Below are 26,253 nucleotides of genomic sequence, written 5' to 3'. Positions count from 1 at the left end.
ATTGTGCTGGTAAAACACACTTTCAGGGAAATGAGGCTGTCTTAACAGGTAGCCAGAGATTACCATAACGGATTTGACCTTTGAAACTGACAGAAATATTGCTCAACTGCTGCCGATTCACCGATATTCGTTGAATTATTCCATTAACACTGCTTGCAGCAATGGCTTTCTGGCAGGCTTAATATAAAAATTCATCTCAGCCAATATAAGCACTTTTTAGAGAAGCGATAATCCTCCTGTAGTTTCTATATTTTGCTTTCAGCAGAGCTTGGATAAAAGATACTTTTAAATGAGAATAAATAACCTACTTCCCTTTACTATGACCATCCTAAATCTAAATCAGTTAGTGGGCAATGTTAAAAGTCAAATTGCTGGTTGAATGGCTCATTTCCATGCAGGCCTAGTAGTTCACAAGCGGTACACCTGTTCCTGTATGGTCTCTTGGTCAGGAAGGGAACTGCAAACAAACTGAAGACCATGGAGTCTTCAAACCAACTCAAGGACAGGCCATATCAATACTTTACACAGCCTGTACTGTGTGCCATAATATGAACTAGGCTGAGAAATGCAACCTGTATTTCAGAAGATATGCTGGGTGGCTTATATGCAAACAAGACCCTGGGCTCCATCCAATGGCATATTTTTCACCTCCTCCTTCCATTCCCATCTTCTCCTTGCTCCTAGCTCCACCCACCGGGGGAGGCAAGGAAAGGAAGCCAGAAAAGGAAGTGAAGACGGGGGCATGCGGAAAACGTGAATTGAGCAAACACAATGTAATTTGTCCTTCATACCTCAGTTTGAAGTGATGTCAGTTACAGACAGATGCGTGGCAGGTGGGGAGAGGTGAATCCACAGGTTGGATCATTTACACGTCACAGTTTCTGAAAAAATACGTCCGCAAAAGGATGTGCTCACGCTTACTTGGCCAAGAAATCTTCAGGAGCCTCCTAGCTCCTGGCTACCAGCTCCTTGAAAGAACATCTAACAGGTCGGAATTTCCTCAAAGTCCTCTGGTGGACTCTGGAGAAGCTCCACCATCTAACGTTCAACTAGACCCATCCAAAGTGCCTGTGGGAGGGTGAGATTCAGGACCATGATCTCTCAATGCTCACCAGCGACACACAGTGTCCTCCTCCACATCTTATCTGGGCAACATGAACATACAAACTGCAGCCTGGCGTGAAGCAGAAGCTTGATATGGTTATTAATGTCGCAATGTTCTGATGACTTACGCTGTTATATCCACTCCTCCATTACACCGAGTGGAGAATGGGCTCCCTCTCTATAGCCGGGTTCCTCCGGAGAATTCTTCCCATCAGGGAGTTTTTTTTCTCACCGCTGGGGGCAGCCTGAAGCGTATTGGTTAAGGTAGATGACTGGGACCCGCAAGGACCTGGCTTCGATCCCCGGTATAGCCATGATAAGATCCACACAGCCGTTGGGCCATTGAGCAAGGCCTTTAGCCCCACATTGCGGGGGGACTGTCTCCTGCTTAGTCTAATCAACCGCAAGTCACTTTGGATAAAAGCATCAGCCAAATAACATGTAATTAACTGTTTGGGGGAGTTTTTTTTCTACCTCATGGGCTTGTTATTTGGGGGGTTCAGGTCTGGCGTTTGACCTTCTGTAAAGCGTCTTTGTGACAGAAGTCTGTAAAAAGCGCTTTAGAAAATAAAATGTAATTGATGTCGTATGTTTCGCCGATATGAATGTGCTCTCCGCTGAACTGACAGCAACAATGGCTGCACCAGATGCAGAGTGAGAGATAAAGGGTTGAGGGGAAGAGAAAAAAAAATAAAAAATTTTCAAGAAAATAAAAATGGTTCACTACTGCCTCTCTCGCTGGTGTCTCCATTTCCATATCTCCGCCACAGAGATGGATTAATTTACTGCTGTGCAATCAATATTAATCTTTCAGCTTTCCCTCAGCTCCGCCAAGGAATGACTACACTGCTAACGCTGTGCCCATAATGTAGAGCCGCCTCGCCATACGTGACTTTGCTCTATTGAATTTACACCTGTACCACAAGGCCAAGTTACACACGAAAGCAAAGATACACATCTTTCATAAAACTGCTGATATGTTAGATGTGCAGGATTGAGTAACTGACTTCACACTGAGAGAATTTGCCATTGCTTTGCCACTATAAAACGGCAGAAGTCGAATAAACTTGAGGCTTTTGAGGCAGCCATTTATTTCAGAACGTAGCACGATTAGAGCGTCTTGAGCAACTAAGCATGAATGACATTTTTAAACAAGCACTTAACAGCCACAAGTTCACAGCCAATGAAAACATTCAGTCAGAGAACCTGCAGATTGTTTGTTTCTTCTGAACGCTGTTTGAAGTCTCTACCACAGGTATAGCAAAACAAGACTCGGTCTGGTTGTTTGTTACATTTTTCCGATCGTCTCTGGGTAACAACTTATGCGAACGGCGAATTTGCTCACCAACTGTGTTCACTTCTGAAGTTCACCACAAATGTTCAGTTAGTTTTAGCTCGAATGGTAGTACTAAACAAACTCTATTCTAGGGCTGGGTCAGCTAAACACACGAGTGAGTACGCAAAACAAGATCAGCCCCACTTAAACACCGCTGGGTGTCTAATTGCATGCATGTTATCAACTGATATTCCAACAAACGAAAGATACCCTAAAGCACCTTTGTTGCTCAAGGACGGGGTAAAAACCAAGCGTGAAGACAGAAAATATGGGCCGATTTGATCATTTTGAAAAGGTTCAGCCTTTTCGAAACCATAGCAAAAGATGAATCCCCTCGACCATTTGAATTGGGCCTCTCCCCTGCCTGGCGGAACAGAGAGGAGACACAGTGAGAACAGGGCCGGAGCGCACGGTGAGCGAGCGCGAATTTGCAATGCAAAAGTGGCACCGTCACCGCGAGCGATTTCAGCACACCACCCAGTGAACCCGGCAGAGGGCTAGGAAATCTGGGTAAGACATCTGCCAGGTGAACCACAGGCGTCACGACCTCGCCAGAGAAAACCGCCGGGTTCCGAGCACAGACAGTCGAGTTTTGCACTCTTTCAGTAAAAAAAAAAAAAAACCTCCAGTTATTTTAGGCAAAGTATCAAATTGTAGACCTGGTGTTTTGTGTCCCTATTTAGAATGGTTTGCTTTGACAGCGGAACACTCTAGATTACCTACACCCAGTTCTATGTTCTGTTTTCACACTTATTTGTTTTTGGGCCAAATTAACCCATTTAAACGTTTAGTAAAAGAGGAACATTTCTGAGAGTGGAACACTTATTTACGTGGAAAATGCATTTTTTTACGTGTTTTGCATTTTTATCTGTTTGCTGAATGCATTTTTGCCAATATCTATCTGAATATAATCAAGATAAAAAAATATTTGAGAATCAGTTCAAAACAAATATCAAACAAATTCATGCATTTTTTCAGATAAAATAAATTTTGGCTCCCCACGCCTTCATTATAGAGGATTTATACACACACTGTATCTTTAAATCACAAAAAATGAATGGCTCTACCATTGTGAAATGTGATCTAGCAGAGGTAAATGGGAACAAAAAACCAAATTAACTATTCAATTGGAATTGAGATAAAGTCGAGTATTTTTACATTTAATGTACAGCCTGACCATAAAATGCCGATCCCGGCTATATTTGAGCTAGGCTAACAGTTTCACGTGTGCTAATAAGTAAACAGAACAAGGGTTTAATCAGCTGCTGGCAATGGACATATCTAGTACTTATCAGGCAGTGCAGGCATTAGAAATGAAAACCAATGCCATACTATAATTACTCTGGCTGGATTCTTGGTGAGCTGACGTCAAAGCCATGATTGTCGTTAAAATTAAATGAGCATGGCCTGGCTCCATATGGTTCATTTATTTTTTATTAGAACAAATGACCTCAGGATATTAGCGTGAACATAAATTAGCATGAAGACACAGGAAATAACCAGTCCAAATGCCTGAAACTCAAATACATATTATTGTACTGATATAAACTGAAACATTAAAACCACCTGCTTAAACCACTTTTTTCATGTTTCAATTATTAATCATGAAAAAACTGGTTTAAGCAGGTGGTTTTAATGTTGTGGTTGATCGGCGTATACTTATAAAATATATAGTACAGATTGTTGATTTTTCATAAGATTATCTAGCTCGGTGAGGTGCTCATTACTTGTCAGAATCTGAAGTCATTCGCTAGAAAATCTTCTGCAGAAGTTGCTTCCTTTTTCACAGTAAATACCTGCCCAGCACATACTGAGTGACAGCATGCTTTGAGCTTATTGTGGAAAGTTGAACTTTTTTTGTGCATATGTACTATATGAAACTAATGTTGGGTCAGACTATGGCACAAGCTTAAAAAAGCATGCAACCAGCTACACAACTAGTACCTAGCTACCCATGCAACTTACAACAATGAACACTGGAAACCAGATTTTTATTTTATTTTTTATTTTTTTGTTACTGTCAGGCAATGATGTTTTATGAATTTCTCATAGTATACAGTCCCGGCCAAAAGTTGTCGCATGAGTGGACAAAAGTGACAATTGCTAATTACCCAACTCTTAATTAGCTAATAAAGTTAGGAAACAACACAAATTAATCATAAGTGTCTAAAGTTTATTAGAAGCTAGCAAAATGACATTTCAAAATCGTTACTAAATGTTACAGCTTGATAATGAACAGGCCAGTTTTGGCGCAAAGGCCAACTCCAATTTCTAGACCACAGTGAATAGGGAAGAAACAAACAAGGGGCTTGATTAGTCAGCTGTAGGTAACTGAGCTACAAAAGCAGAAATTTGACACTTTAAGCCATCAGGTTCATGCTCCACATTGCTTCTGTCAACATGCCCAAGATCAAACCAGAAACCAGTGCTGATCATCAAGAATCTCAAGTCCAAGTCTCCTGCTGAAGTTGCAGACATCTTCAATGTGTCTAAACGGCAGGTGGAGAGGATTCGCAAGCACTACCAAGAGACTGGTGACGTCCATGAAAGACCCAGGTCGGGCAGACCGCACAAGACAACTGCTCGAGACGACAGCTTGCTGGTCCGACCGTCAAAAGCCAGCCTCATGTCAACCGCCTCACAGCTCCAGGAGGAGTGGGCGCCAGCAACACCTGTTTCGTCTAGAACTGTACGGCGGATTCTTGCTCGCAATGGTCTCCACGGTCGTATTGCTGTCCAGAAACCAGCGCTAAACAAGAGACAGCTAAGAAACCGTGTTGCGTACGCCAAGGCCCACAGCCTGACGGAAGGTTGGACAGCAGAAAAGTGGCGAAAAATTGATTTTTCAGATGAATCGTCAGTTGAGCTCCATCCGCCAATATTGTCGACGACCCTCTGGGGCCCGTCTGGACCCACGGTTCACCCAGAAGACAGACAAATTTGGAGGTGGAAAGATTATGGTTTGGGGTTACATCCAATACGGAGGTGCCAGGGAGATCTGTAAGGTGGATGGTAACATTGACAGTGCCAAATATCAACAGATTCTTGCCACCCAGTACATTCCCAACTACAAGAGGGGTCAGATTTTTCAACAGGATGGAGCTCCTTGCCATACCTCAGGTTCCACTATGAAGTTTCTCAGGGGGAAGAAGATCAAGGTCCTTCAGGGATGGCCAGCACAGTCTCCAGATATTAATATTATTGAGCATATCTGGGGAAGAATGAAGGAGGAAGCTTGGAGGACCAAGCCGAAGAACTTGGAGGAGCTTTGGGATGCCTGCAAGGTGGCCTTCCATGCCATCCCCGATGACTTCATCAACAAGCTCTACGACTCTCTGCCAAACCAGATGGCAACTGTTCTGCAGGCCAAAGGAACCCATACAAGATATTAATTTCTTAACTTAATAGTCCATGATGAAATACTAGACTGATTTTTCATTTGGTATTTTATTTACTTTTTGAGAAAGATAAAATGTATTGATTATAATTTGATTTGCGACAAGACTTTTTTCCAGGTAGAAACTGGCTTGTTCATCATTATCAAGCAATAAACCTTATAAGCATCTATGAAATTTTTGTTTTGCTAGTATCTAAATAAATTTTAGACACGTATGATTCATTTGTGTCGTTTCCTAACTGTATTAGCTAATTAAGTTGGGTAATTAGCAATTGTCACTTTTGTCCACTCATGCGACAAAACTTTTGGCCGGGACTGTACATGAGACTTGTTACTTACGATGCGCAACTTAAACCTAATTACCAAAGAAGTCTGGCTACACACATGCTGAAACCAACACAAAACTCGTAATGGCCTATAACGTTGTCGATAGCTAGCTAATGTTCATTACGCACATAATCCAAACCCAATTCAGTAGTGAGCCAATGTCATTCAAAATGGTTGCTTGTGTTTCTGTTCAAAGTTGAATTCTAGAATTCAAAGTTGTATAGCATGACATTGAGATTAGAAATGAACTGTGTGTGTGCACGCAGTAGTTATGCAGCATGACGATCAGTTGGCTCCATCTGGAGGGTGATATAAGGCACGCACCAGTGTAAACACAGCAGACTAGTATTTAGGCATTTGATCGGGGCTTATGTCTTTGATGGGGGTTTATCATGCAGCTATCGACAAATGTATAGGCACTGTAGTAGGCCTATACCATATTTAAATCACATCATCATAAATAAAAAGCATTTTTATTCTACAACCATGTTCCGTGATATATTACCCAATAATTAATATATTGGAAAACATAATATTCAAAACAAAACATACAAATGACACACAACAATTAGTAATCAGCCAAGTAATTCCCATCCTTCAGAGATTAACAGAGCAAACAATTGCAAAACAATTTTCTTTCTTTCAAAAGTTAGGCTAAAGGCTACAGAATAGACTCTGGAAGACGCAACGTTAAAGTTACTGAATCTTAACCACAGACAGAAGTCACAGATAACCTCCAAGGGCCAGAGAGAAATACCTGTGATCAAAGTATCACCTTACAACTGACACAGCCCAAGTCTCCCAGAAGTCCTTTACGTCTCCCATATTTACGCCTCTGCTCCCAGATTCCCAAAAACCATGTACAAAATCCATGGATGATGCAATCGGGATAGAAACGACATCCTAGCATTTTTTCATATTAAAAACCAGAGAGGGGCTCCACCAATCAGATTATGGTTGTTTTCAATTAATATTCACCACAATTCTTTAAATATTTGAAGAGAAATTATAATTTGTACTTTGGCTCATCCTGACATTTCTATCAATTTCTGTCCACTTAATGGGTTTTGATTACGTCGACCGAAACGTTCTAGAGTGCTGAGGACGACTGATGTTGACTGAAACGTGTAAACAGTGCATTTTTTAAATTAATATCGAAATGTTATTCACAGCTTTAACGTTAGTGAAAACCGACTCACCAGAGGAGATTGGTTTAAAACTCACGCAAAGGAGCAATAACTAACAAGCAGTAGACAAAATATATGTTTTTAATCCAGTCCCGGCAGATGCGAAAATTGCCGTGAGTGATGAATAAATAAATAAATAATCAGCCCTCCAATTCAAAGCAATCCGTTCACGTTCATCTAACATTACGCCGAAGTTTGTTTTCTGCACAAAGGTAGCCTACAAACACAATGACATGCCTGCATTCTGCACATAGTTCAAGATAATTGGTGAGTAGACTGAATTAATGTTCTGTAATTAATCTTCTGTCATGCTAATAGCTAGTTAGCTAATATTACCATTTGTACCATAAAAATCCTGCTTCTTTAGAAGCCAAAAGATGTATGTAGCATCTGTCTTCCAGCATTTTAATGTTTCAACAACTTTTACAATGTATAGGGACAATAAAAGCAAATGCTGCATGAGTCTGACTATGTCGGTTAGCACTGAACATGTTTAACAACCTTGTAAGGAACTGATGAAGTGATACCACTCCAGATAAATAATGATATCTCAGCAACGATCTCAAAACCCAAAGAACATTTTTTTGGTAAGCGTTGATGACATTATAACCTAACTTTTTTGAAAATGGGTTTCTTACACAAAAGTATTTTTAATTGACCATGACCCCAGTACTCTGCAGACTTCATAATCATACCAGCCCTACAGGTTATGCCAATCGTTTCTACACTATCCAAATGTCAAGGTATTTCATCAAGTTTCATAGGAATCCAGCTATGCGGCTCAAACTAGCCTCAATTGTGTAGCCCATAAGTACAACTTCTGTGGTCAAGACCAAGTTCACACAGACAGATCAACACAGACAATCGCATAACCTCAATACAACCAAAAAGCAGCAGAGGTCTAAAAAGGTATCGTCTCTATTTTACAAACTTGTACAAATGAACCAAAATAATGTTTCAATACCTCGTATTTATGGGAGAAGAAACACATTTTCTGAAACATTTCTGTCACAAAGGACTTAGAAAAGAACTGGCAAGCAAAATAACATTCATACAGGTATTCATTTCAGTTTGAATTTGAATTACAGAATGATGAACCAATTTTGATAGTTGTCCAAAGGCAACTATGCGTCGACGTTGATATTTCTTTTTTTCTTTCTTTTTTTTGGGGGGCAATTGTATCCAAAAATCGTACAGACTTGCTTCCTGCTTAGTACACTTATAACGCAGCTCTATTTTTAAAGTAAAACCAGGAAAAATACAACACTGATGTCAAACAAACGGCATGCATAAATTTTACTGAAAATCCAGTAATAGCCTATTTCTGCATGATGAACTGGAGTTTTGCATACTCCACGAATCATAATCTAAAGTCGTAATAATTTGCCTGCCTATGCGTGTACACTGTGAGGGTACAGAATAAAGGTAACGGGGCATGGAATATGGAAGTTTCATTTCGAAGATCAGAGTAACCAAAGCTTATTTTGTAGTTCATTTCCCCTCAAGCCAACTGGGGGGTGTCCTGAGCACCGTGCTTTAAAAAAACAACCGCTGAGGTAGTTTTTAAATGTTGCAAACCGTTTATTCAAGTCACCCCTCTAAAGTCTATTCATGAAATAAATACTTTAGCTAGCTGAATATCCTCATTAGTCATACATTAGATTATTACACAAGTCATAAATTCGATGATTACCTTGACAACTTATGGAGGTGAGCAAGGGGTCCATCCTTTGTGTTGATAAATATTAGCTTGCTAGATACATTTTATTACCTGCGCCGGTTTTAAAGTTAAACGAATAGCAAAACTTTCATAACATCGCCATTTTTCGTTAGGCAACAAGATGCATAACAGTAGCTAGCTAATATTATAACACTAATGGTAGCTTTCTTGCTGATCACCCAAGTTAGCTTCACATAGATGTATATTTACCTTAGTCAGCTCGTCACTGAGATAACATTGACTAACAGTTGGAAACTTGAGTTATCAAATTGTGATATCGAGCTCCCGTGGTTATTTGCTGAACCATGGGATATTAACATTACGGTAGCTAACGAAATTCGGCTCGCTAATCAGCTAACTAGCAAACCAGCAGCTGATGCAGCGTAGCGAAGTCACGTAGCACCCAGCGTAGAGGAATCATTGGCTAACTTGCTTCGCTAGCTAGGCACCCTAGCCAACGCTAACAACTCGATGCAAAACACTGGATGGCTGAACACACCGGGATCAATTAACGTCAGGCTGCGGGCTCGCCAACCTGCTCGATGGCTTTCTCTTTCCTGTTTCGCTTGTCTTGCGGCTAGCTAGTTAGCTAGCACTTGGCTAGCCGCTAGCTGGCTGGTTGCTAACGTTAGTTATGAAGTAGAGGCAGATAATGCATTGCATTTTAGGGCAATAGATCATGTTTTCAAACCGTTTGAACGTCAACGATGTATTATGCATTTCGGTCTTACATTTGACAACCCTATAATGTTACTCCACCACTCCTAGATGCCCTCCGACCCCCCATTCCTTCCATAAAAAGTCAACAAAAACACCACGACGAATGCAACCACAGCTGTTTGGAATAGCTTCGAATACAGCTAGCAATATGCACCATCACGCACAATAACGGTATATTTAACAACGCGTTTACCTCCTGCTCCCGAGTTAGCTTCTTTATCGAAAATTTTCGTATTACAATCGTCTCCTTTCAAAATCCACACGATCGATTATCTTGTGAACACTGCACAGAAAACCTCGACGGCACGCCTACTGTCCCATAAAGCTCGAGGATTGGTTAAAATTATCCGTGATAGCCGAATGCAAGCCAAGTTCTTAAAACCTCATTGCCTAGTTTTGCTGACAGAAAGGGCGTTGCACCAATGGTTTTAGTGAGCATATGCGATAAACTTATCACGGGAAAGACGTCCGTGGAACACAGGTTCGGCTTCCGGCTCCAAGGGGGTTAATTATTTGGAAACGTTTAAAACTTCCAAGGAACCATTGAGTCGCTACCGCATTTATAATTCCGGCAATTGGAACAAGATCGATTAGCAACAGTTTAACAAAAAAGACAGCCGACACCACAGAAACATAAGCAAGCTATAGTACTGCATTATCGAAGCATATTCTCAAAAGCATCACACCAGATGATATAAATAATTTACAAGCATCCCAAATTACCATTCAGAGATAACCATTATATCTTAATACATACCAATTCGAATTCAAACCTACCAAACTCACCTACCATTGACATGCCGTTTGAAGCCGCACAGCACGTTTAAAGATACAAAGTCATACATGTTTCATACAGGTCTACCCCAATCCGTTTCTGTTAACTCATTTATGGATCCTGTCATTCTAGGTTTTTAACCCATCTCACAAATATAGATACTGTAGCAATTAATTATCTTCATTTTCTCCATTTGCAAGTTATGGGTCATAATATTCAGACGCCACTACAATTGAGCAAATCTCTACACATCACAAACAGACATTGACTAAGCCTAAATGTTTAATACAAACTTTATTACCATGGTTTGTGGGTTGCATTGTATAGCTCAATAGATACAAAAATGGTTTACAATTTTCATTTAGTTCTATAATTTCTCAATTCTTTGACAATTATAGGATGAAACATCACTGCAATTAAAAAAGCAGTTTATATACATTTACATATAAAACCATAACTACATAAGATAAAATGGCTAAGACATGAAGACTACAAATATACAATATGAAAATATACAAAAGTTCCAGTACATTTTTATGGCAATGTTTGAGGTATTGTAAAAACACCAGCAGCTTCTGGCTCTGAGTTTGTGACTGTGAGGAGAAAACTTAACAGGAGAATGAAGTGATAGTGACAAATGTTCATTAAAAAAAAAGAAAAAAAAAGAAGCTAAATCAGTTTCCCAGTGAGCTTTTAAAAAAATTAAACAAAAGATTACAACCGAGACCCTCTGTACTGCCTTGCAACACTATTAAACAGCAAGAATCCATGATCATCATCCTTGACCCCGGGGGGAGGGGGGAATCAATATTATCTGCATTTCCCCCAAATACAATAAGAGGAAAGGCCACCAATACAGCAGTTAACGAGAACATGGAAACATAAAATAAGTAAGGGACAAAACTACTTTAACAACTTTTAAAATAATGACAACCGGCCATAGAGTTAATGTAGGTTACATTTATAAAGTAAATACCTTGTTACCCCATTTGCTCCGAGTTTTAATGAACACATCTTACTGGGGACCGAAACCGGCAGATTAATCAGTTATTGGAACAAGTGACACTTGGGGAATCATAATAAAATAGCCAGCTGAAAAACCACAGAGCAGGCACTGTGTTGAGTTTCCTTTTAAGACCAGTCTTCTGGACCTAAGGAAAAACAAAAGTATGACACCCCCCCCAAAAAAAGCAGAACATTAATGGCTTCATTTTAAAAGGACCCATATAATTCTTTTAAAAATCTACGTTGTGAGCAAAGGTCTAACAATGTTCTTCACATGACCCAAAAAAAAGTAGAAAAAAAAAAGTAAAGGGAGGCAAACGCCATCCAACAGCTTGATCGTAAAAGTTGATCTCCTTGGTATTGCTGGACTACCATCCAAGTTCATGTAGTCTCGGTGGAGGCGGGAGGAGGGAGGGGGTGGGGGGTCAATGCAGCAGCAAATCAGAAAGGGGAGGTGGGGGGGGGGGGGGGTAAAGCAATCATCGGCCATTGCTGTACCCGGGGAAGAACTGGCTCAGGATGGCTTGGAGAGGTTTGTTGACGCTCATGGCGTAGTTTTTGCCCAGGTCGTTCCTGCATGCGGGGCAGGTGTACACCTCCGCCTTGAAGGAGCGCTGGAGACATTCCTGGAAGAGAAATAAAATTAGCTCCGTGTACTTGCATCTCGGAAATGGTGAGGGAGGCGGTGTTTAATTTTCTTTCTTTTTTTAATTTTTTTTTTTAACTATATGCCAGGGTATTTGTGATATTGTATACTGAATGTTGCATTGTCATGGGTTTGTGTTGTTTCATCAGAACTGCATTAAGTTAGGTTCCAATCAACCTTGTGTTGACATGGCAATAAATTATTGAACATGAATTTATAAGTTGACAATGACGTTATGAGATTAAACCCTGAAGTTTGTGTGTTCGGCATGTCCTGACATGCATGACAGATAAATGGACTGAGATGCCAAGATTTAGTCCGATCAGAAATCTAAGTACCCTGAGTACATAAATAAAGCAATTAAATGGTTCCATTCCATACGTCAACATTACATCATTTTTAAATGTATTGACAGGTATTGAAGCCTTAAGAGATGATACAAAGCTCAATGACAAATGTGTGGATTGGACAACAGCGAAAACTACACTTCCCACTCACCCTGCAGACATTGTGTTGACACTCTGTGGTGATTGGCTGATATACCACTTCCTGGCAGCAAATGCACAAAAAGACCTCTTCAACTTTGTTGATGAATCTCTGCAGGTTTAAAAACAAAACAAAGTCACATGACCATCACAATCCACACACAAACATTGCAACAAGACTTGCCAGTCATAAGTCATTCCCACTTCATTCCCGTGCATTCCATGTACAATCTTCCATCAGTGGCAATCTCGGCAGGATCTACGCACCGGTCCAAGCGTCAGAGATCCCATGGCTTCATCCCACAGCTTCTTGTTGAGTTCGTCGTCCTTGATCAAGGCTTTCTGTTCTCGGCTCAGTTTGTACGCCTCCACCTTGGTCTTCTTGGGTGGGGTCTTGGCTGGGGTCTTGGCAGGCGAGGACTTCTTGGTTTCTAGGCCAAGAACAATGCAAGACGTAAGATTTTAAACAATGACGGGGAAAAAAAAGGCTATATCCGCACTATCCCCATGTTTCAAACTGAATTCCCAATAAATAAGAAAAAGAAAGCCATTATAGCCCAGCTCACGAGACACCCTCTCTATTCAAACCAGGGGCCCAGATTCACGTTCAAATTTACTTCATTTACCAGAACAAGAGTGTCAACATTGGATAGAATACTGTAAAACCATGGCATTTAAAAGACCAGCACTCCAAATGACAGTATTAACCCTTTGAAGAGTAGGTTTTGTTGGAGTGTTCTTTCAAAGTTCAAAGCTGAGGGTCTAGACCTCCACTGCTTTCAGGTACCAGTAGTGATCCTGCATTCGAATGTTCAGTTAAGAACATTCTATTCGACTGCGTTTTTGCTTAAAGGTCCCATATTGCACGTCTTTACAGGGTTTAATTTTCGGTCCTGATATCCATCAGAAGACATTTGTGTGGTTTTAAGTACCAATAAAAAAAAACCACTATACAGTCTTCACCGAAGTCCAAACGGCTCATTTAATGTACATTTTCTTCATACGGATTGTGCAGATTTATTTGGAGACTTTGATACTTTTACAGTGTTTTTATAGCACCTTCAACTTCTTTATTATCCACAAAGCAAGGGGAAGGTAATCTTCCACATTATGGCACCTTTAAATATGTTGGCACTGTGAGCACTCACCAGCCAGTGATTTCCTCTTCCTGGTGCTCTTAACGGGCGAGTCCGGCACCCCTTCCTCTTCATCCTTGTTCTCCTTTTCCTTCTCCTTGGCAGCCACAGCCTCCAGGTAACCCTCAGGATACTGATTGGGGAGAAAAACAATGATGACTACAGCAGGTAGTCACTCTGCGCGGTGAGGCCCAGAGAGAGTGACCCTGCGCGGTGAGGCCCAGAGAGAGTGACCCTGCGCGGTGAGGCCCAGAGAGAGTGACCCTGCGCGGCGAGGCCCAAAGCATTACCTGCATGGTGAGGCCCAGTTTCTTGACTCTCTCTTTCCCATCCCGAGTCCAGGGTGCAGGCTCCTCATCATTGCGTTTCAGCAGGTACCGCCACACCAGGAAGCCAGACTTGCCCTTCTCTGGCCAGTATTTCGCCACCTGGGGCAATGGGTGGGAGAGAGCAGAAAAAGCCACCCTTGTGAGCAGAGCAAACAAAACTGCTTGTGGCTGAAGGAAATCAGCCAACAATCATTAATAAGGCAAAGTATTTTAACGTACAAGAGCACGCCCACACATCCTTGCCCTCTGGTTTGGTAAGAGAGTGCAGTTCTCTTAACAGGAGGGGGTATGGGGGCGCGCACACACACACACACACACACACACACACACACACCTTGTAGATGCCGTCGTATCGGTTGCCGTCCTCGGGGCAGTACTTGCTGTGCTTGCGGCCCTTGGAGCTGCGCACCACCCTGACCGGCCGCCCGGCCTTCCAGTTCTTGGCCTCCGCCCCGTCCTTCTCGTTCACCGGGGCGTTGCAGTTGAGAGCCAGGGCTCTGCAGACAGCAGAGCAGCGTGGGTAACATTATCCTCCCAGCGTAAACATCTACAGACGCGCGGCACCGTGTAGAACAATACCCTCACAACAACATCCCAATACTCCACTGAACAACCACGGCAGCCTGTATATCATTTCCCTACAAACACATCTCAATACAACTCCACTAAAAAGACACACAGCAGCCCATTTCTTCTCCCATACTACAACTCCACTGAACAGCAGCAGGGTGTACTACATTACCCACAGTGCAACGGCATCCGCAGCCATCAAGCCGCGTGTACAACAACTCCCTCAGTGCAGCAACATCCCAAATCAGCTCCACTGAACAGCCACACAGTAATGTGTAGAACATCCCCCTCACTACAACATCCACAGCCACACAGCAGGGTGGAGTTTGGACATTCAACCTCATTGACTTATGAGGTTATTTACATACTAGAATTATGCAGAAGTAGAGCTATTCGACCTCTGTCAACAATGACAACAGCTGAAAATAAAACTTAAGCTGGACAAAGTTCTACCATTTATTAACCACCTTCCAAAAATAATAGCAATAGTTATTTTTGTCTGCATATTACAGAACGTCTGTACATTCTCCTTACCTGTTCATGTTGGTGAGCTTCTGGTCACATGACTGCTCAGCCGTCCTCTTGTTACCCGACAGGTCCCGCCCACCCGAGCCAGTGTAGGTGAACTCATTCCCATAATCCTATGGGAAAAGAAACAAGAGCGTAATTCATTAGGCAAACACACACACACACAAATCCTAAACTGAAAGGGTGCTGTAGGGAGTTGCTGTCTGAACTCGCTACCTTTGACCTGAAGTTACTTAGCAGCAGTGGGCAGCCACAGTGCAGTGCCCAGGGACCAACTCCAGTTCTGAGGCCAGTGCCTTGGTCAAGGGGCATGGCAGGAGTACACCCTTCCTGACCTTAAAATGTATGACTGAACCATACTTAGCCATGGTAACAGCAGGCAACGGTATGAAGTCCTGCAAACGAGTTGGAGAATTCGCACTGCCATAGTGGTTTGGACATGGTTTGCCAGTTTTGAAAAGAAACTGCAATTTTACGAATCAGTTTTTAAAGTAATTTAGGATCCCCACACCCTGGCACTTGCCATCTCATTAATTCTGTGATCGCTCCGGTAGCTGTAGTGTCCATTACGTCGTTGTGTGTATGTGTGTGTCATGGTTCTGAGCTTGAACAGCTGCTGCAAAGCCACACAATACTATGTTTACATACATTTTTAGTCATCTACACAAACATAAATTATTTTTGTTTTGTTTTGGGCTAAATATATAACTAAAGTGATTACTGAAAGAGTTCTCTCGCTGGTCAGAAACCATGGTTACAATAAGGTGGTAGCCATTGCTTTCAAACCCACAAATACAGTTGCCTTAGCAATAGCACGAGAGCGCCCTCTATAGTCTGAAGACATGGAACACTGAGCTATAAACTACCTGGTATAAGTGCAACCGTTTACCTCCTCTAAATCTCTGTCGCTGTAACTCAGACGGATGCACGTTTCGCCAGCATTCCCTCGAAACATGACCGATAAAGGTACGTATGCAATGTAATGTAGTGTAAAGTAATAATGGTTCAGTGCCCACCACATCGTCCTCGTAGCCTCCCGCCAGCACCAGAGAGTATGCCCCCTCACTGCTCCGCCCGTGAATCCCAGCCACGTGGGGCCTGTGAACGCCAGACTCGCTAACCTGCACAGACACAGACACAGACACAGACACAGACACAGACACAGACACAGACACAGACACAGACACAGACACAGACACAGACACAGACATTAGCATATGGGACTGCTGTTGGGGATTGGAATGGCAAAATTATTTGCGTAACAATAAATAAAACTGAAAATATTAGTGCCTTTTCCTTCTCTGCTACTGCAAGACATTCTGGATCAAATGGACCAAACTGTTTAAGCTTTTTTTTAACAAAAACACATTCCACTGCCGGACCTCAGACAGGCCACCAGCGGAATGAGTCAGAAGAACGGGAGTGTTTTAAGCCAAATCAGATCTGGGAAAACCAAACTAAATTCCCATCCAGTCAGTCATTCCCCAGTTCCCAGCAGAAGGCTTACCTGGACACGGAACTTCCAGAGCGTTCCCACGGGAACGCCGGGAATGGGACCATGATGGTTGGACGGGACGATGGTACACTGTTTAGTGCGACCGACGCACGCCATGCCCTGGGAGGGAAAATGACATCATAACCTCACCACACACCAATCATACAGAACGCAATGTAGTCCAGGACTATACTTGAACCGTGTCCGTGAAACCAGCCCTTTGTATTTTATATCAGGTACCCCTTGCAAAAGAGTTTTTGATCTTAATGGGGTATTCCAGGTTAAATAAATGTAAAAAAAAAATAATAATAAAAAAAAAAAAGAATTTGAAAAAAAAAAAATTAATAAAAAATTGAAGTATAAACAGGTGGTCTGGCTTACCTTGCCCCAGTCCCGTTGGCTAGATGAGCTTGCAGACGCCATCCTGGCTTTCTTCTTGCTCTCCTTCAGCTTCTCCCCCGCCAGGACCACCTCGCTCACATCATTTCTGCACTCCGGGCAATACCTGCGGCGGCCATTTTACAACACCATTAAAGCACGGGAACGTTCGCTAAACAAGGTCAGGTGAGGTCATGCAAATGGCTATTTTAAAGCCCGTAACAAGTGGCACTTTCATATCAACTGTAAATGGTTTCAACAAATAGGGTTATGAAACTAAAAACAAAATTGTGAATTTCAGTATCATTGGCCACAATTTCAAGTTAAGTTGGCTGCCTGGCTAATGCATGTAGACTAGAAAAAATATATTTTAGAAAAGACCAGAAGAGGGCAACACAGAGCAAGAGCAGAAAAGCTACCATGAAACTTTAGTGTAAATGTTATGAGTACATACAGTGAGTGAACTGAACGTCACTGTACCCTTCAGATTAGACATCTAAAAACGACGCTAAAAACCACAAACTTGGATCATCCCAAATATCTACTACACTATACAAGGAGAGTTAAAAAAGAAAAAAGGCAGCATTCTTGTAAAAGAATGCTAGCTAATTTTTTATTTATTAAACCAAGTAATGGCAATACAAGTGGACAGCTTAAATGGTGCCAGTCGGCGTAACTGCCAAAAAGCTACATTATGAAACAAGGTAATTCTCACAGCTAGTTTGCTTGTATGCCCGTTAGGTAGTCAGTAGATACAGTAGTTACATATTTGAAAAATATATTCCACAAATATATACATATATACATTTTTATTAATGTGAGTCATGTTATTCGCCTTTCATTTCCTCCATCCTGCTGTTGTACATCAGATTAACAGCTTGCGCAAACAGAACTCTCCAGGTCAGATAACAGCATCGGCCAATAAAAACACGAATTGGATTCATTCCATTTCAGCTTTTGATAATTGTCACCACACATGAAGCAGACCAAAAGTCCAATCCAGTTAAACACTCAAATCATAATTCATACCACTGAAATGCTTTAATATTGGCCTGCTGTCAGACACTGTTCTAGTGTAGACAGAAGCCCGCACTCTAAAGGACTAAAATCCCTGATGTTGACAAACTTAACTGGAACAACAGCCGTGCCCAGTAGGGAAAACCAGGCAACCCAAGTCCTCAAAAGGCCACAGCCCTGTTGCTTAGCGCTCCCTCAATAGCCATATTACCCAGTTGGTTTAATTTAATTCACTAATCGCATCCCTCCCTGGATTTCAGAGGTGTGCGTTTAAGCCCTAGTTAATAGCAAGTCGGGCCTCGGAACATGAAGAGTGGCCCCGGAGGATTCTGGGAACCCCCCCGCCCTCCACAGAGAAAAATAAATGAAAACATAAGAGACTGAGGCATGACTCAACACCCAACAGGTGAGTAAGTGGTAAACATCATGCTGGTTCACTTATTCTACTCTGGATTGGCCTGCAAGTAGTTTCAGTTTTGGAGCTCGCTTTAAATTCGATTGGTATTGGAATGCTGTAGCTAAGGGGACTCGCACATCAGACCTTTGATGATCCAAGTTTTGGCCTGTGGTGGTGCGAGGGCAAAGTTACCCGGGGGTGAGTTTGGCGAATACGCAGGTTTCCATGCATCAGAAGAGCCATTAGAAGATATGGCTTTAATGTTTTCGGTTTTCCCTCAGGACCAGGGCTTGGAATTTCACAAACCGCGCCCAAAGCCATTATTAAAGGACTCAATGGCTTGAGGTTGTCAACCCATGGACAGGCTAATGGCGAAAACCTGTCACCCCAATATTTCCATATGAATTGCTGAACTAGCTAGTACGCTTGTACGCTCGCGAGGCGTTCGGCTACACAAGACTAGGCGGTCCAGCAGCGAGTCTCCCCCCGAATCTGAAATGATACCTACACCGACGATCATCAGCGACGCCAGTCACTTTGACGCACACCTCATCGTTAACCTTATCGACCGGCGGCAGCGAGCTCCGAAGCGCGCAGACCTAGGCGTCAGCCCGACCCTTCCTGCGCCACGCGGCGGCGGTGTAAACCCCCAAAGTCCCGTCAGCCACTCACCAGTCCTCGTCCGCGGGGATGGTGTCCAGGGGCGGGTCCAGGCAGTAGATGTGGAAGGCCATGTCGCACTCGTCGCACAGCAGCTGTTTGTCGGGGTCCTGCTTCACGCCGCACACGCTGCAGTTGCACATGCGGCACGTCTTCTCCGGGTGGTCCTTGCAGTGCTTGCACTCGGGCCCGTTCGTCCCTGGAGAGACAGCGGCGCTGCGTGAGGGCCACCATGGCGCGTCGCCCGCAGGCACATCGACCATGTGAAGCAGTGGTACGTGGTCATCCAACCCTGTTTTCATTCCGAGCCTAACAAAGCACACCTCATTTAAGAAGTAGAGTCAGGTGTACCAAATTTGGGGTCAAAACCTACAGGGTGGCAGATCTCCAGATCTCCAGGACCAGGGTTGGTGACCACTGATCCACAGGGTTGGATCTAAAGGCAGACCAGTACTCAGTATTAGGCCACTATGGCCAAGCCTGGGTCGAGTACGTAATTGTTTTGGATAAAAATACTATTCTGTGCTCTATTCATCCTGCCTGGTGCAATCAAGCCAACTACAAGGGCAGGTTTACACTTTTTGAGCACATTTCATAGGTCTCAATACACCAGATCACAATCACAGTGAAGCATGGAAAAGTATTTTAATCCAAAACAATTACGTATCTGACCCAGGACTAGGTACATTACTCGAACCATGTATTATTACGGCGCTAGGTTGGTACAGGTCAGCTCACACTCCGCTCAGTGAACTGACAGAGGATTTTGCAACCATGTCATAATTTGGTAAGAATTAAGTAACCCCTGTGTCTAAATGGGTGCGTTTTTTTTTTTTTTCTCGTTACTTTTCAGTGGACTCTCCGATGCGGCCCCAGGGTTCTCTGAGCTTCCTGGCTCCTCGATCTTGTATATTTCTGTGGTGAACGCGATGCGACAGTCATTCAGGGAGTCCCCAGCATCGCTGCAACACAAAAAGGCTTCAAATCAGTACTGGCACATCCCTACAACACAAACAAGCTTCAAATCAAGTGGTACATCCCTGCAACACCAAGAATGTTTCCATAAACGCTGGTACACGACCTACCCATCAACAATACATGTCTGTACATGTATTTTCAATGGAATACGACAAAACAGGACAAGGAAGACCACAGACCATGAATTACAAATGAACCCATTATGGACTCCGGTGCCCTATAGAAAACCCATAGAAAGGCCTAGGAATCACAATGCATTTCAACAGTCATGCTTCTTCAAAAACGGTCATATGATTAAATACAAAGCTTGCGTCGCACCCCTTAAGGGAAAGGTCGCATCAGCCCATACGGGGTCAAAGTAGTTTATAGTAGATGGCCGTACTTTGATTGGCATGAGTTCCACGTCTAGCTAGCTAGACACGAGTTAGTAGCGAGCTAGCATGAGAGTAATAAGTAAGCAAGTAAGTAAGTGACAGACAGAGACGGAGAGACCAAGAGAGAGCACGATCAGTACCCGAGCAGAATCCTGGCATAGACCTCCCGTTGGGTGCGGGTCTCCCTCTTCCTCTGGATCTGGGCGTCGTACCAGTAGCCCCTCTCCTTGGGCTCGTCGGGGTTGTAGTTGAGCATGACCACCATGCCCTCCTCCAGCTGGTGCCACTGGTACACGGTCCGGGCCCGCGGGCGCACGTCCTTACCCCGGAGCCGGACCACGTCGTTCTCCGGGTAACTGAGCAGGGAAGACCGGGGGGTGAGAACCAAACATGCAAGACGACCTCAAACCTAAACCGCAACTCCAAATCCAAATCCCACCCCAAACCTCAACTCCATACCGCATACCGCATATCGGAACCCAACACCCAACCCAAACCCACAAACTCAACTAATTCCAACCCCCAACTCTCCATCCCTCAACCAAACAAATCAAATGACTGAGAACCAGGGAGAAGAACCAAATTCATGACCACAACCCCCCGCTCGCCCCCCACCCAACCCCACAAGTCAAATGAGAACCAGAGGCAAGAACCAAACGTGCACCCCAACTTCCAACTCCCAACCTCCACCCAACAAACTCAAACCTGAGCCAAACCCCAAACCCAACCTCCAACTCCCAACCTCCACCCAACAAACTCAAACCTAAGCCAAACCCCAAACTCGACCCAAACTCCCAACCTCCACCCCACAACCTCAAACCAGAAGCAAACCCCAAACCCAACCCCAACTCCCAACCTCCACCCCACAACCTCAAACCAGAAGCAAACCCCAAACCCAACCCCAACTCCCAACCTCCACCCCACAACCTCAAACCTGAAGCAAACCCCAAACCCAACCCCAACTCCCAACCTCCACCCCACAACCTCAAACCTGAAGCAAACCCCAAACCCAACCCCAACTCCCAACCTCCACCCCACAACCTCAAACCTGAAGCAAACCCCAAACCCAACCCCAACTCCCAACCTCCACCCCACAACCTCAAACCTGAGCCAAACCCCAAACCCAACCCAAACTCCCAAACTCCACCCCACAACCTCAAACCTGAAGCAAACCCCAAACCCAACCCCAACTCCCAACCTCCACCCCACAACCTCAAACCTGAAGCAAACCCCAAACCCAACCCAAACTCCCAACCTCCACCCCACAACCTCATACCTGAAGCAAACCCCAAACTCCCAACCTTCACCCCACAACCTCAAACCTGAAGCAAACCCCAAACCCAACCCCAACTCCCAACCTCCACCCCACAACCTCAAACCTGAAGCAAACCCAAAACCCAACCTCCAACTCCCAACCTCCACCAAACAAACTCAAACCTGAAGCAAACCCCAACCTCAAATGGGAAGTGGCAGACATGCTCGCAGCTACGGGAAACCCTTCGAACACAATAAAACACAATGAAACAGAGAGGAGAGGGTCTCACTCTTCGTATTTGACATGGTAGTGAATCTCCTCCTCCCCAGGCCCAGAGTCCATATCCTCAGCCGTGGCCTCTTTCGTCACGTTCACGATCTGGGCCTCAAACCAAGCGCCCATGTTCAGGTCACGGGCGTCCACAAACTCACTTATCTGAAACAAAACAAAAACCCGCTCAGCACATCCGCAACATGATTACATGACCGCCATTTAGCAAACGAGTCTATCCAAAGCCACTTGCATTGATTAGCCCAGTGGTCTCCAACCCTGGTCCAGGAGAGCTACAGGGTCTGCCAGTTTTCCTTGTTACCCAAGCAATTAACTGTAATCAACTGCTCTAATTGATGAATTAACCCACCTCACCTGGTTACTTGGGTCTCAACAGGTGCTGATTTTAAAGTGAAAACAAAAACCAGCAGACCCAGTAGCTCTCCAGGACCAGGGTTGGAGACCCCTGGATTAGACTAAACAGGGGCCAATCCCCCCGGAGCAATGTGGAGTTATAAGGGCCTTGCTCGAGGGTCCAACAGCTGCACTGATTTTATCATGGCTACACTGAGGCTTGAACCACCAACCACGTCAAGCTCAAGCACCCAAGCCACTAAGCCATAGGTTGATTTCACTCCCAGTGTGCAAACCTTGTTTTACAGCAACATGTCACAATAATGGGGAAGAGTATACATTTGTTTACAATAAGAGGAAATGGAATACATTACATTTCAAGCATTAGTAGCTGCTCATATGCAAAGCCATTTTTTTATTGCTTTTCTTCCAGTTTAACTTACAAAGTATACATTTACCCAGCTGGATATATACTGAAGCAATTTTTAGCCCCAAACAAACTCAGCAAAACTTTTAATTTAAAGCGAAATGGTGGCGAGCTGAACATCTTGTTCCAAACCGTGGGCAGACGGACTGACGTAGAACATTTTGCTCCTATGGCATTTGAGAAGGCGTTTCTGGGCTTTCAAGAATCAGCCCAGGTCATTGTCAATTTGGGAAGCATACAGTACCTCAAAACCTGTTGTAAAACCATGCACAACATTGGGAGGAAATGTTCAACACAGAAACCATAGCAAAACGTTTTTCCGGTTGAACGTGCCCCAGGTTAAGCGCCTTGCTCCTAACCGCTATACTATACTGCTGACCAATACACTTATCCACACCTTATAGTGGCCGAACCCGGGATCCACAAGGTCAGGCAGGTCAGACTGGGCTGACGTCCCAGCCGATTGGCCCTCCATCTCCCCGTGGGTGGAGCTCTTGTCCGACTCGCTCTGGGCGGAGCCACAGCCGGAGTCGGAGTCGGAAAGCTCCGCCTCCTTGTCCTTGCGGGCGTGGAGAGCGAGGGGGGGCGGAGTCTGTCTCACCAGGAGCTGCACGATGTCGTTCAGCCCCACGTTGTAGTCAAAGATGGTGTGGCCGTCCTCCATCTGGGACAGGGGAATGTGGGGGCACAGGGGAATATCAACGCGTGCTTTTGAAAACTGGGGTCTGCACGTACAGATAAGCACACACACAAACACAGGTGCATGCACACCCGAATGCATGGATAAGCAGAGACAGAACCGCAAGCAGAGAGACAGAGACACACACACACACACACACACACAGAGAGAGACACACACACAGAGAGAGACACACGTGCGAGATTAAGATCTGTCCGTTGAACACCCCACCTGCTTGCCTCTGTAGAACAGCCGCTGCCTCTCCGGCTGCACCTTAAACAGCTCCGACACTTTGAGCCTCAGCTCGTCCACCTTGGTCAGCTTGGACAGGGAGTCGATCCTGTGGGTCTCCTTACCGTCCATGGTGCGCACCTGAATCCACATCACTGCAGCCCTGACGCACACACACACAACACCACAGCCCTTCAGGTTTAAGCGAACAGGAAGCAGATGCCTTCACATTCCATTTGCCATTTATCTGACACTCCTATCTAGAGTTACTGACAGAAATAAGCCACACACAAAGGTTTAGGCAACGGGTCAGGAGTGACACAACCAGTGGTGATAGTCCACCTAACTTAAGCACACGTCATGCCATGAGAACACAATGCAAGGTTTGTTTTACGTCCAATTGGGAAATCGTCAAAAATCCCCCCCCCCCCAACAAAACATGGTGGCAAGTGCTTGTTCATCTCCACATTATAGACAATGTACCTCGCCACAGTCAACATACAAAATGTTCACAAGACTTTGACGAAGATTCCCAGGACAGATTTCCTCAAATTAAAACTTCAACTTGCTAACGTTAGTTTGGGAGCATAACATGCACTGCCTCGGCCAATATAGAGAGCGGCCAGCAAGAGCAGAGTTCATTTTATTACGGTGTGACACCATGGAATGGCCATTTTGTTATTCTCATAGCGGCCTTCCCCACCCCCACCGCAAAGCGAGGGACCCCCCATAGCTGGGATACCGCCGGACGAAGTGTTGTAGTAGGCGGTGCTTTCCTGAAGCCTGCAAAACAACCAGCGATACACGCTAACTACCGCGCAAATGTAACAGTTCACCAATTTCAGTTTTTACAAGTTACTGCCAATGTAATCTGGTTTATTGCACTCGTGCAATGCAACGTAATTGGAAGCGTGCCATCGTCACTGTGGAACATGTAACGTTGCTATTGTGGAAAACATATACGATTCCAAGTAGAAATGGCCGGTTAGAAAGAATAACAAAAACAGCCCGTGTGATGCAATGAACAGCACGCTACCGAGTATTTGCATTTGTCCATAATGGGACTGAACCATACAACGGGTACTATTAAAATACGAACGGCGGAAGTATGGTAGCGAGTTAAACTCCCGACAATAAAATCGAAACCAACGTCAAGCTGGCGACTCCGGTGACTTCAAGCGTAATTAAAGATAGTTAACTTACGCTGGCTAACTGGACTGTTCGGTTACAGATTTTGGCACTTGCATTATCATTATCGTTATTGTATTAGATAACATGGGGCAAAACATTCAGCTGGCTGTAATCCAGTCCACATTCGTTCCAAATCAAGAAGACTTCAACTTCTCGAACACAGACCGCACTGATCTTAATTGGAGCGAGATGCACAAAGTCTGGCAAGAGGGAGACGTTTCCTGTTCACACAAACAACACCCCAACACACGGCTGGCACCGGCTAGCTAGTGCAGTCTTATCTTTTACGACGGTGCCCTGCTCCACCTAGATAGGTGAACATCGAACAGCAACGTACCGTGTAATGCCACAGAATGCTAGCGAATGTAACGATTTACATTACATTTCAGTAGGTCTCCTAGAGTTATATCAATGTTACTAGTTAGTCTCTCAACTTTGGTCGGTCCCTTAAAATGACACTGACAGCCTCTCTAGGTCACTGCGTTAACTGGTTAGAAACTACAGCAATTAGTTCCTTCGCCAGATAAAACAATGTTTGGAATCAAAACGTATGCAGTTACCTGGGGAGTGAGTCACTGTATGTATTAATTGTGAAAAGTTAATTACTTGAGCTGGCTTGCTCGAAAGTTTTGTTCTATCATAACATAATCAATGCTAGCCAGTGAAAGAGTTGTTGTTGAATTTAGTACGAAGTATAAAGATAACTGTCAGCACTAGCGCGTAAAGACCCATTGAAATAGTAAATCAGCAATTACCTGTGTCCCCCTTCCAAAAAATAAACAAAACTTAGGAAATGGTAGTTCTGAAAGTAGTCTCAACACTGCAAGTTATTGTAACACTGAACTTCAGTGACTTGAATCAATGAGATTCTTCAACCACATGTTGCCCCGCCTAACAAATCCACTTCGCATTCTCATTGGTTTCAAAGTCTCCCACTGTTATGTGTGATAGGTTACTGAAAGTATCAATCAGCTCAGCGACCGGAGCCTCAGCTCAGCGCGCGAAAGTTTGGTCCCGCGCCTTAAAGCTGGCCCCGCCTCCCCAATAACTTCCCGCGAGAATATGCAAATTAGTCCCACAGTCGCACAGAACATGAAGCCTGTTGTTGCTCTCTGAGAGAGAAGTGCTGCTGAATTGTTTTACTTTTTGTTCACATTGTGCTCAGTAAGGGGAACAGTGCTCCTGAATATGTATTCAGAAACGAAACAGTAACATAATTACGTTTAAAGATGCATTCCACTTTTGTACCCCGCACGACGTCATGGAATGATTATGGCAGAAT

General features: G+C 44.0%; 2 protein-coding genes across 7 annotated transcripts in view; both read right to left on the bottom strand.

Moving 5' to 3' along the window:
• Window positions 1–10,116, bottom strand: part of kdm4b (lysine (K)-specific demethylase 4B) — an 80,265-nt gene extending 70,149 nt beyond the window's left edge. For 3 of the 6 annotated variants that reach the window (XM_061238893.1, XM_061238894.1, XM_061238899.1), the window contains exon 1: window positions 9,045–9,189. In XM_061238893.1, coding sequence (XP_061094877.1) covers window positions 9,045–9,078 — 34 coding nt within the window. In that variant the 5' untranslated portion in view covers window positions 9,079–9,189. Of the gene's footprint in view, window positions 1–1,232; window positions 1,336–9,044; window positions 9,190–9,281; window positions 9,641–9,984 lie in introns of those variants that run through there. The other 3 variants (XM_061238895.1, XM_061238896.1, XM_061238898.1) reach the window with 3 other exon arrangements.
• Window positions 10,117–12,024: 1,908 nt separating this feature from the next.
• On the bottom strand, window positions 12,025–25,826 carry uhrf1 (ubiquitin-like with PHD and ring finger domains 1). Its single transcript, XM_061239674.1, has 17 exons — window positions 25,727–25,826; window positions 23,781–23,943; window positions 23,268–23,534; window positions 22,109–22,254; window positions 20,705–20,920; window positions 20,059–20,174; window positions 19,225–19,411; window positions 17,142–17,265; window positions 16,773–16,880; window positions 16,282–16,386; window positions 15,272–15,378; window positions 14,502–14,664; window positions 14,129–14,266; window positions 13,851–13,971; window positions 12,970–13,133; window positions 12,716–12,814; window positions 12,025–12,197 (listed from the first exon to the last, which is right to left on the bottom strand). The coding sequence occupies exons 2-17, from the start codon at window positions 23,931–23,933 to the stop codon at window positions 12,051–12,053; spliced, it is 2,361 nt and encodes a 786-aa protein (XP_061095658.1). The 5' UTR covers window positions 23,934–23,943; window positions 25,727–25,826; the 3' UTR covers window positions 12,025–12,050.
• Window positions 25,827–26,253: the final 427 nt, after the last annotated feature.

Source organism: Conger conger, chromosome 4, assembly GCF_963514075.1.
Source record: "Conger conger chromosome 4, fConCon1.1, whole genome shotgun sequence".
In the NCBI taxonomy this organism is placed as follows: domain Eukaryota; kingdom Metazoa; phylum Chordata; class Actinopteri; order Anguilliformes; family Congridae; genus Conger; species Conger conger.
The sequence above is the reverse complement of the archived record's forward strand: the minus strand, read 5'-3'. Positions and strand labels throughout refer to the sequence as shown.

Bases quoted from the DNA above. Each gene is read 5' to 3' on its own strand.
- uhrf1 (XM_061239674.1), bottom strand. From the start codon at position 23,933: ATGTGGATTCAGGTGCGCACCATGGACGGTAAGGAGACCCACAGGATC. The intron at 19,412-20,058 runs GTAACGAGAAAA...CTGTCTCTCCAG, and splicing joins ATCGGAGAGTCCACTGAAAA to GGACGAACGGGCCCGAGTGC. The intron at 16,881-17,141 runs GTAAGCCAGACC...TTTCCCTCCCAG, and splicing joins GCCAACGGGACTGGGGCAAG to GGCATGGCGTGCGTCGGTCG.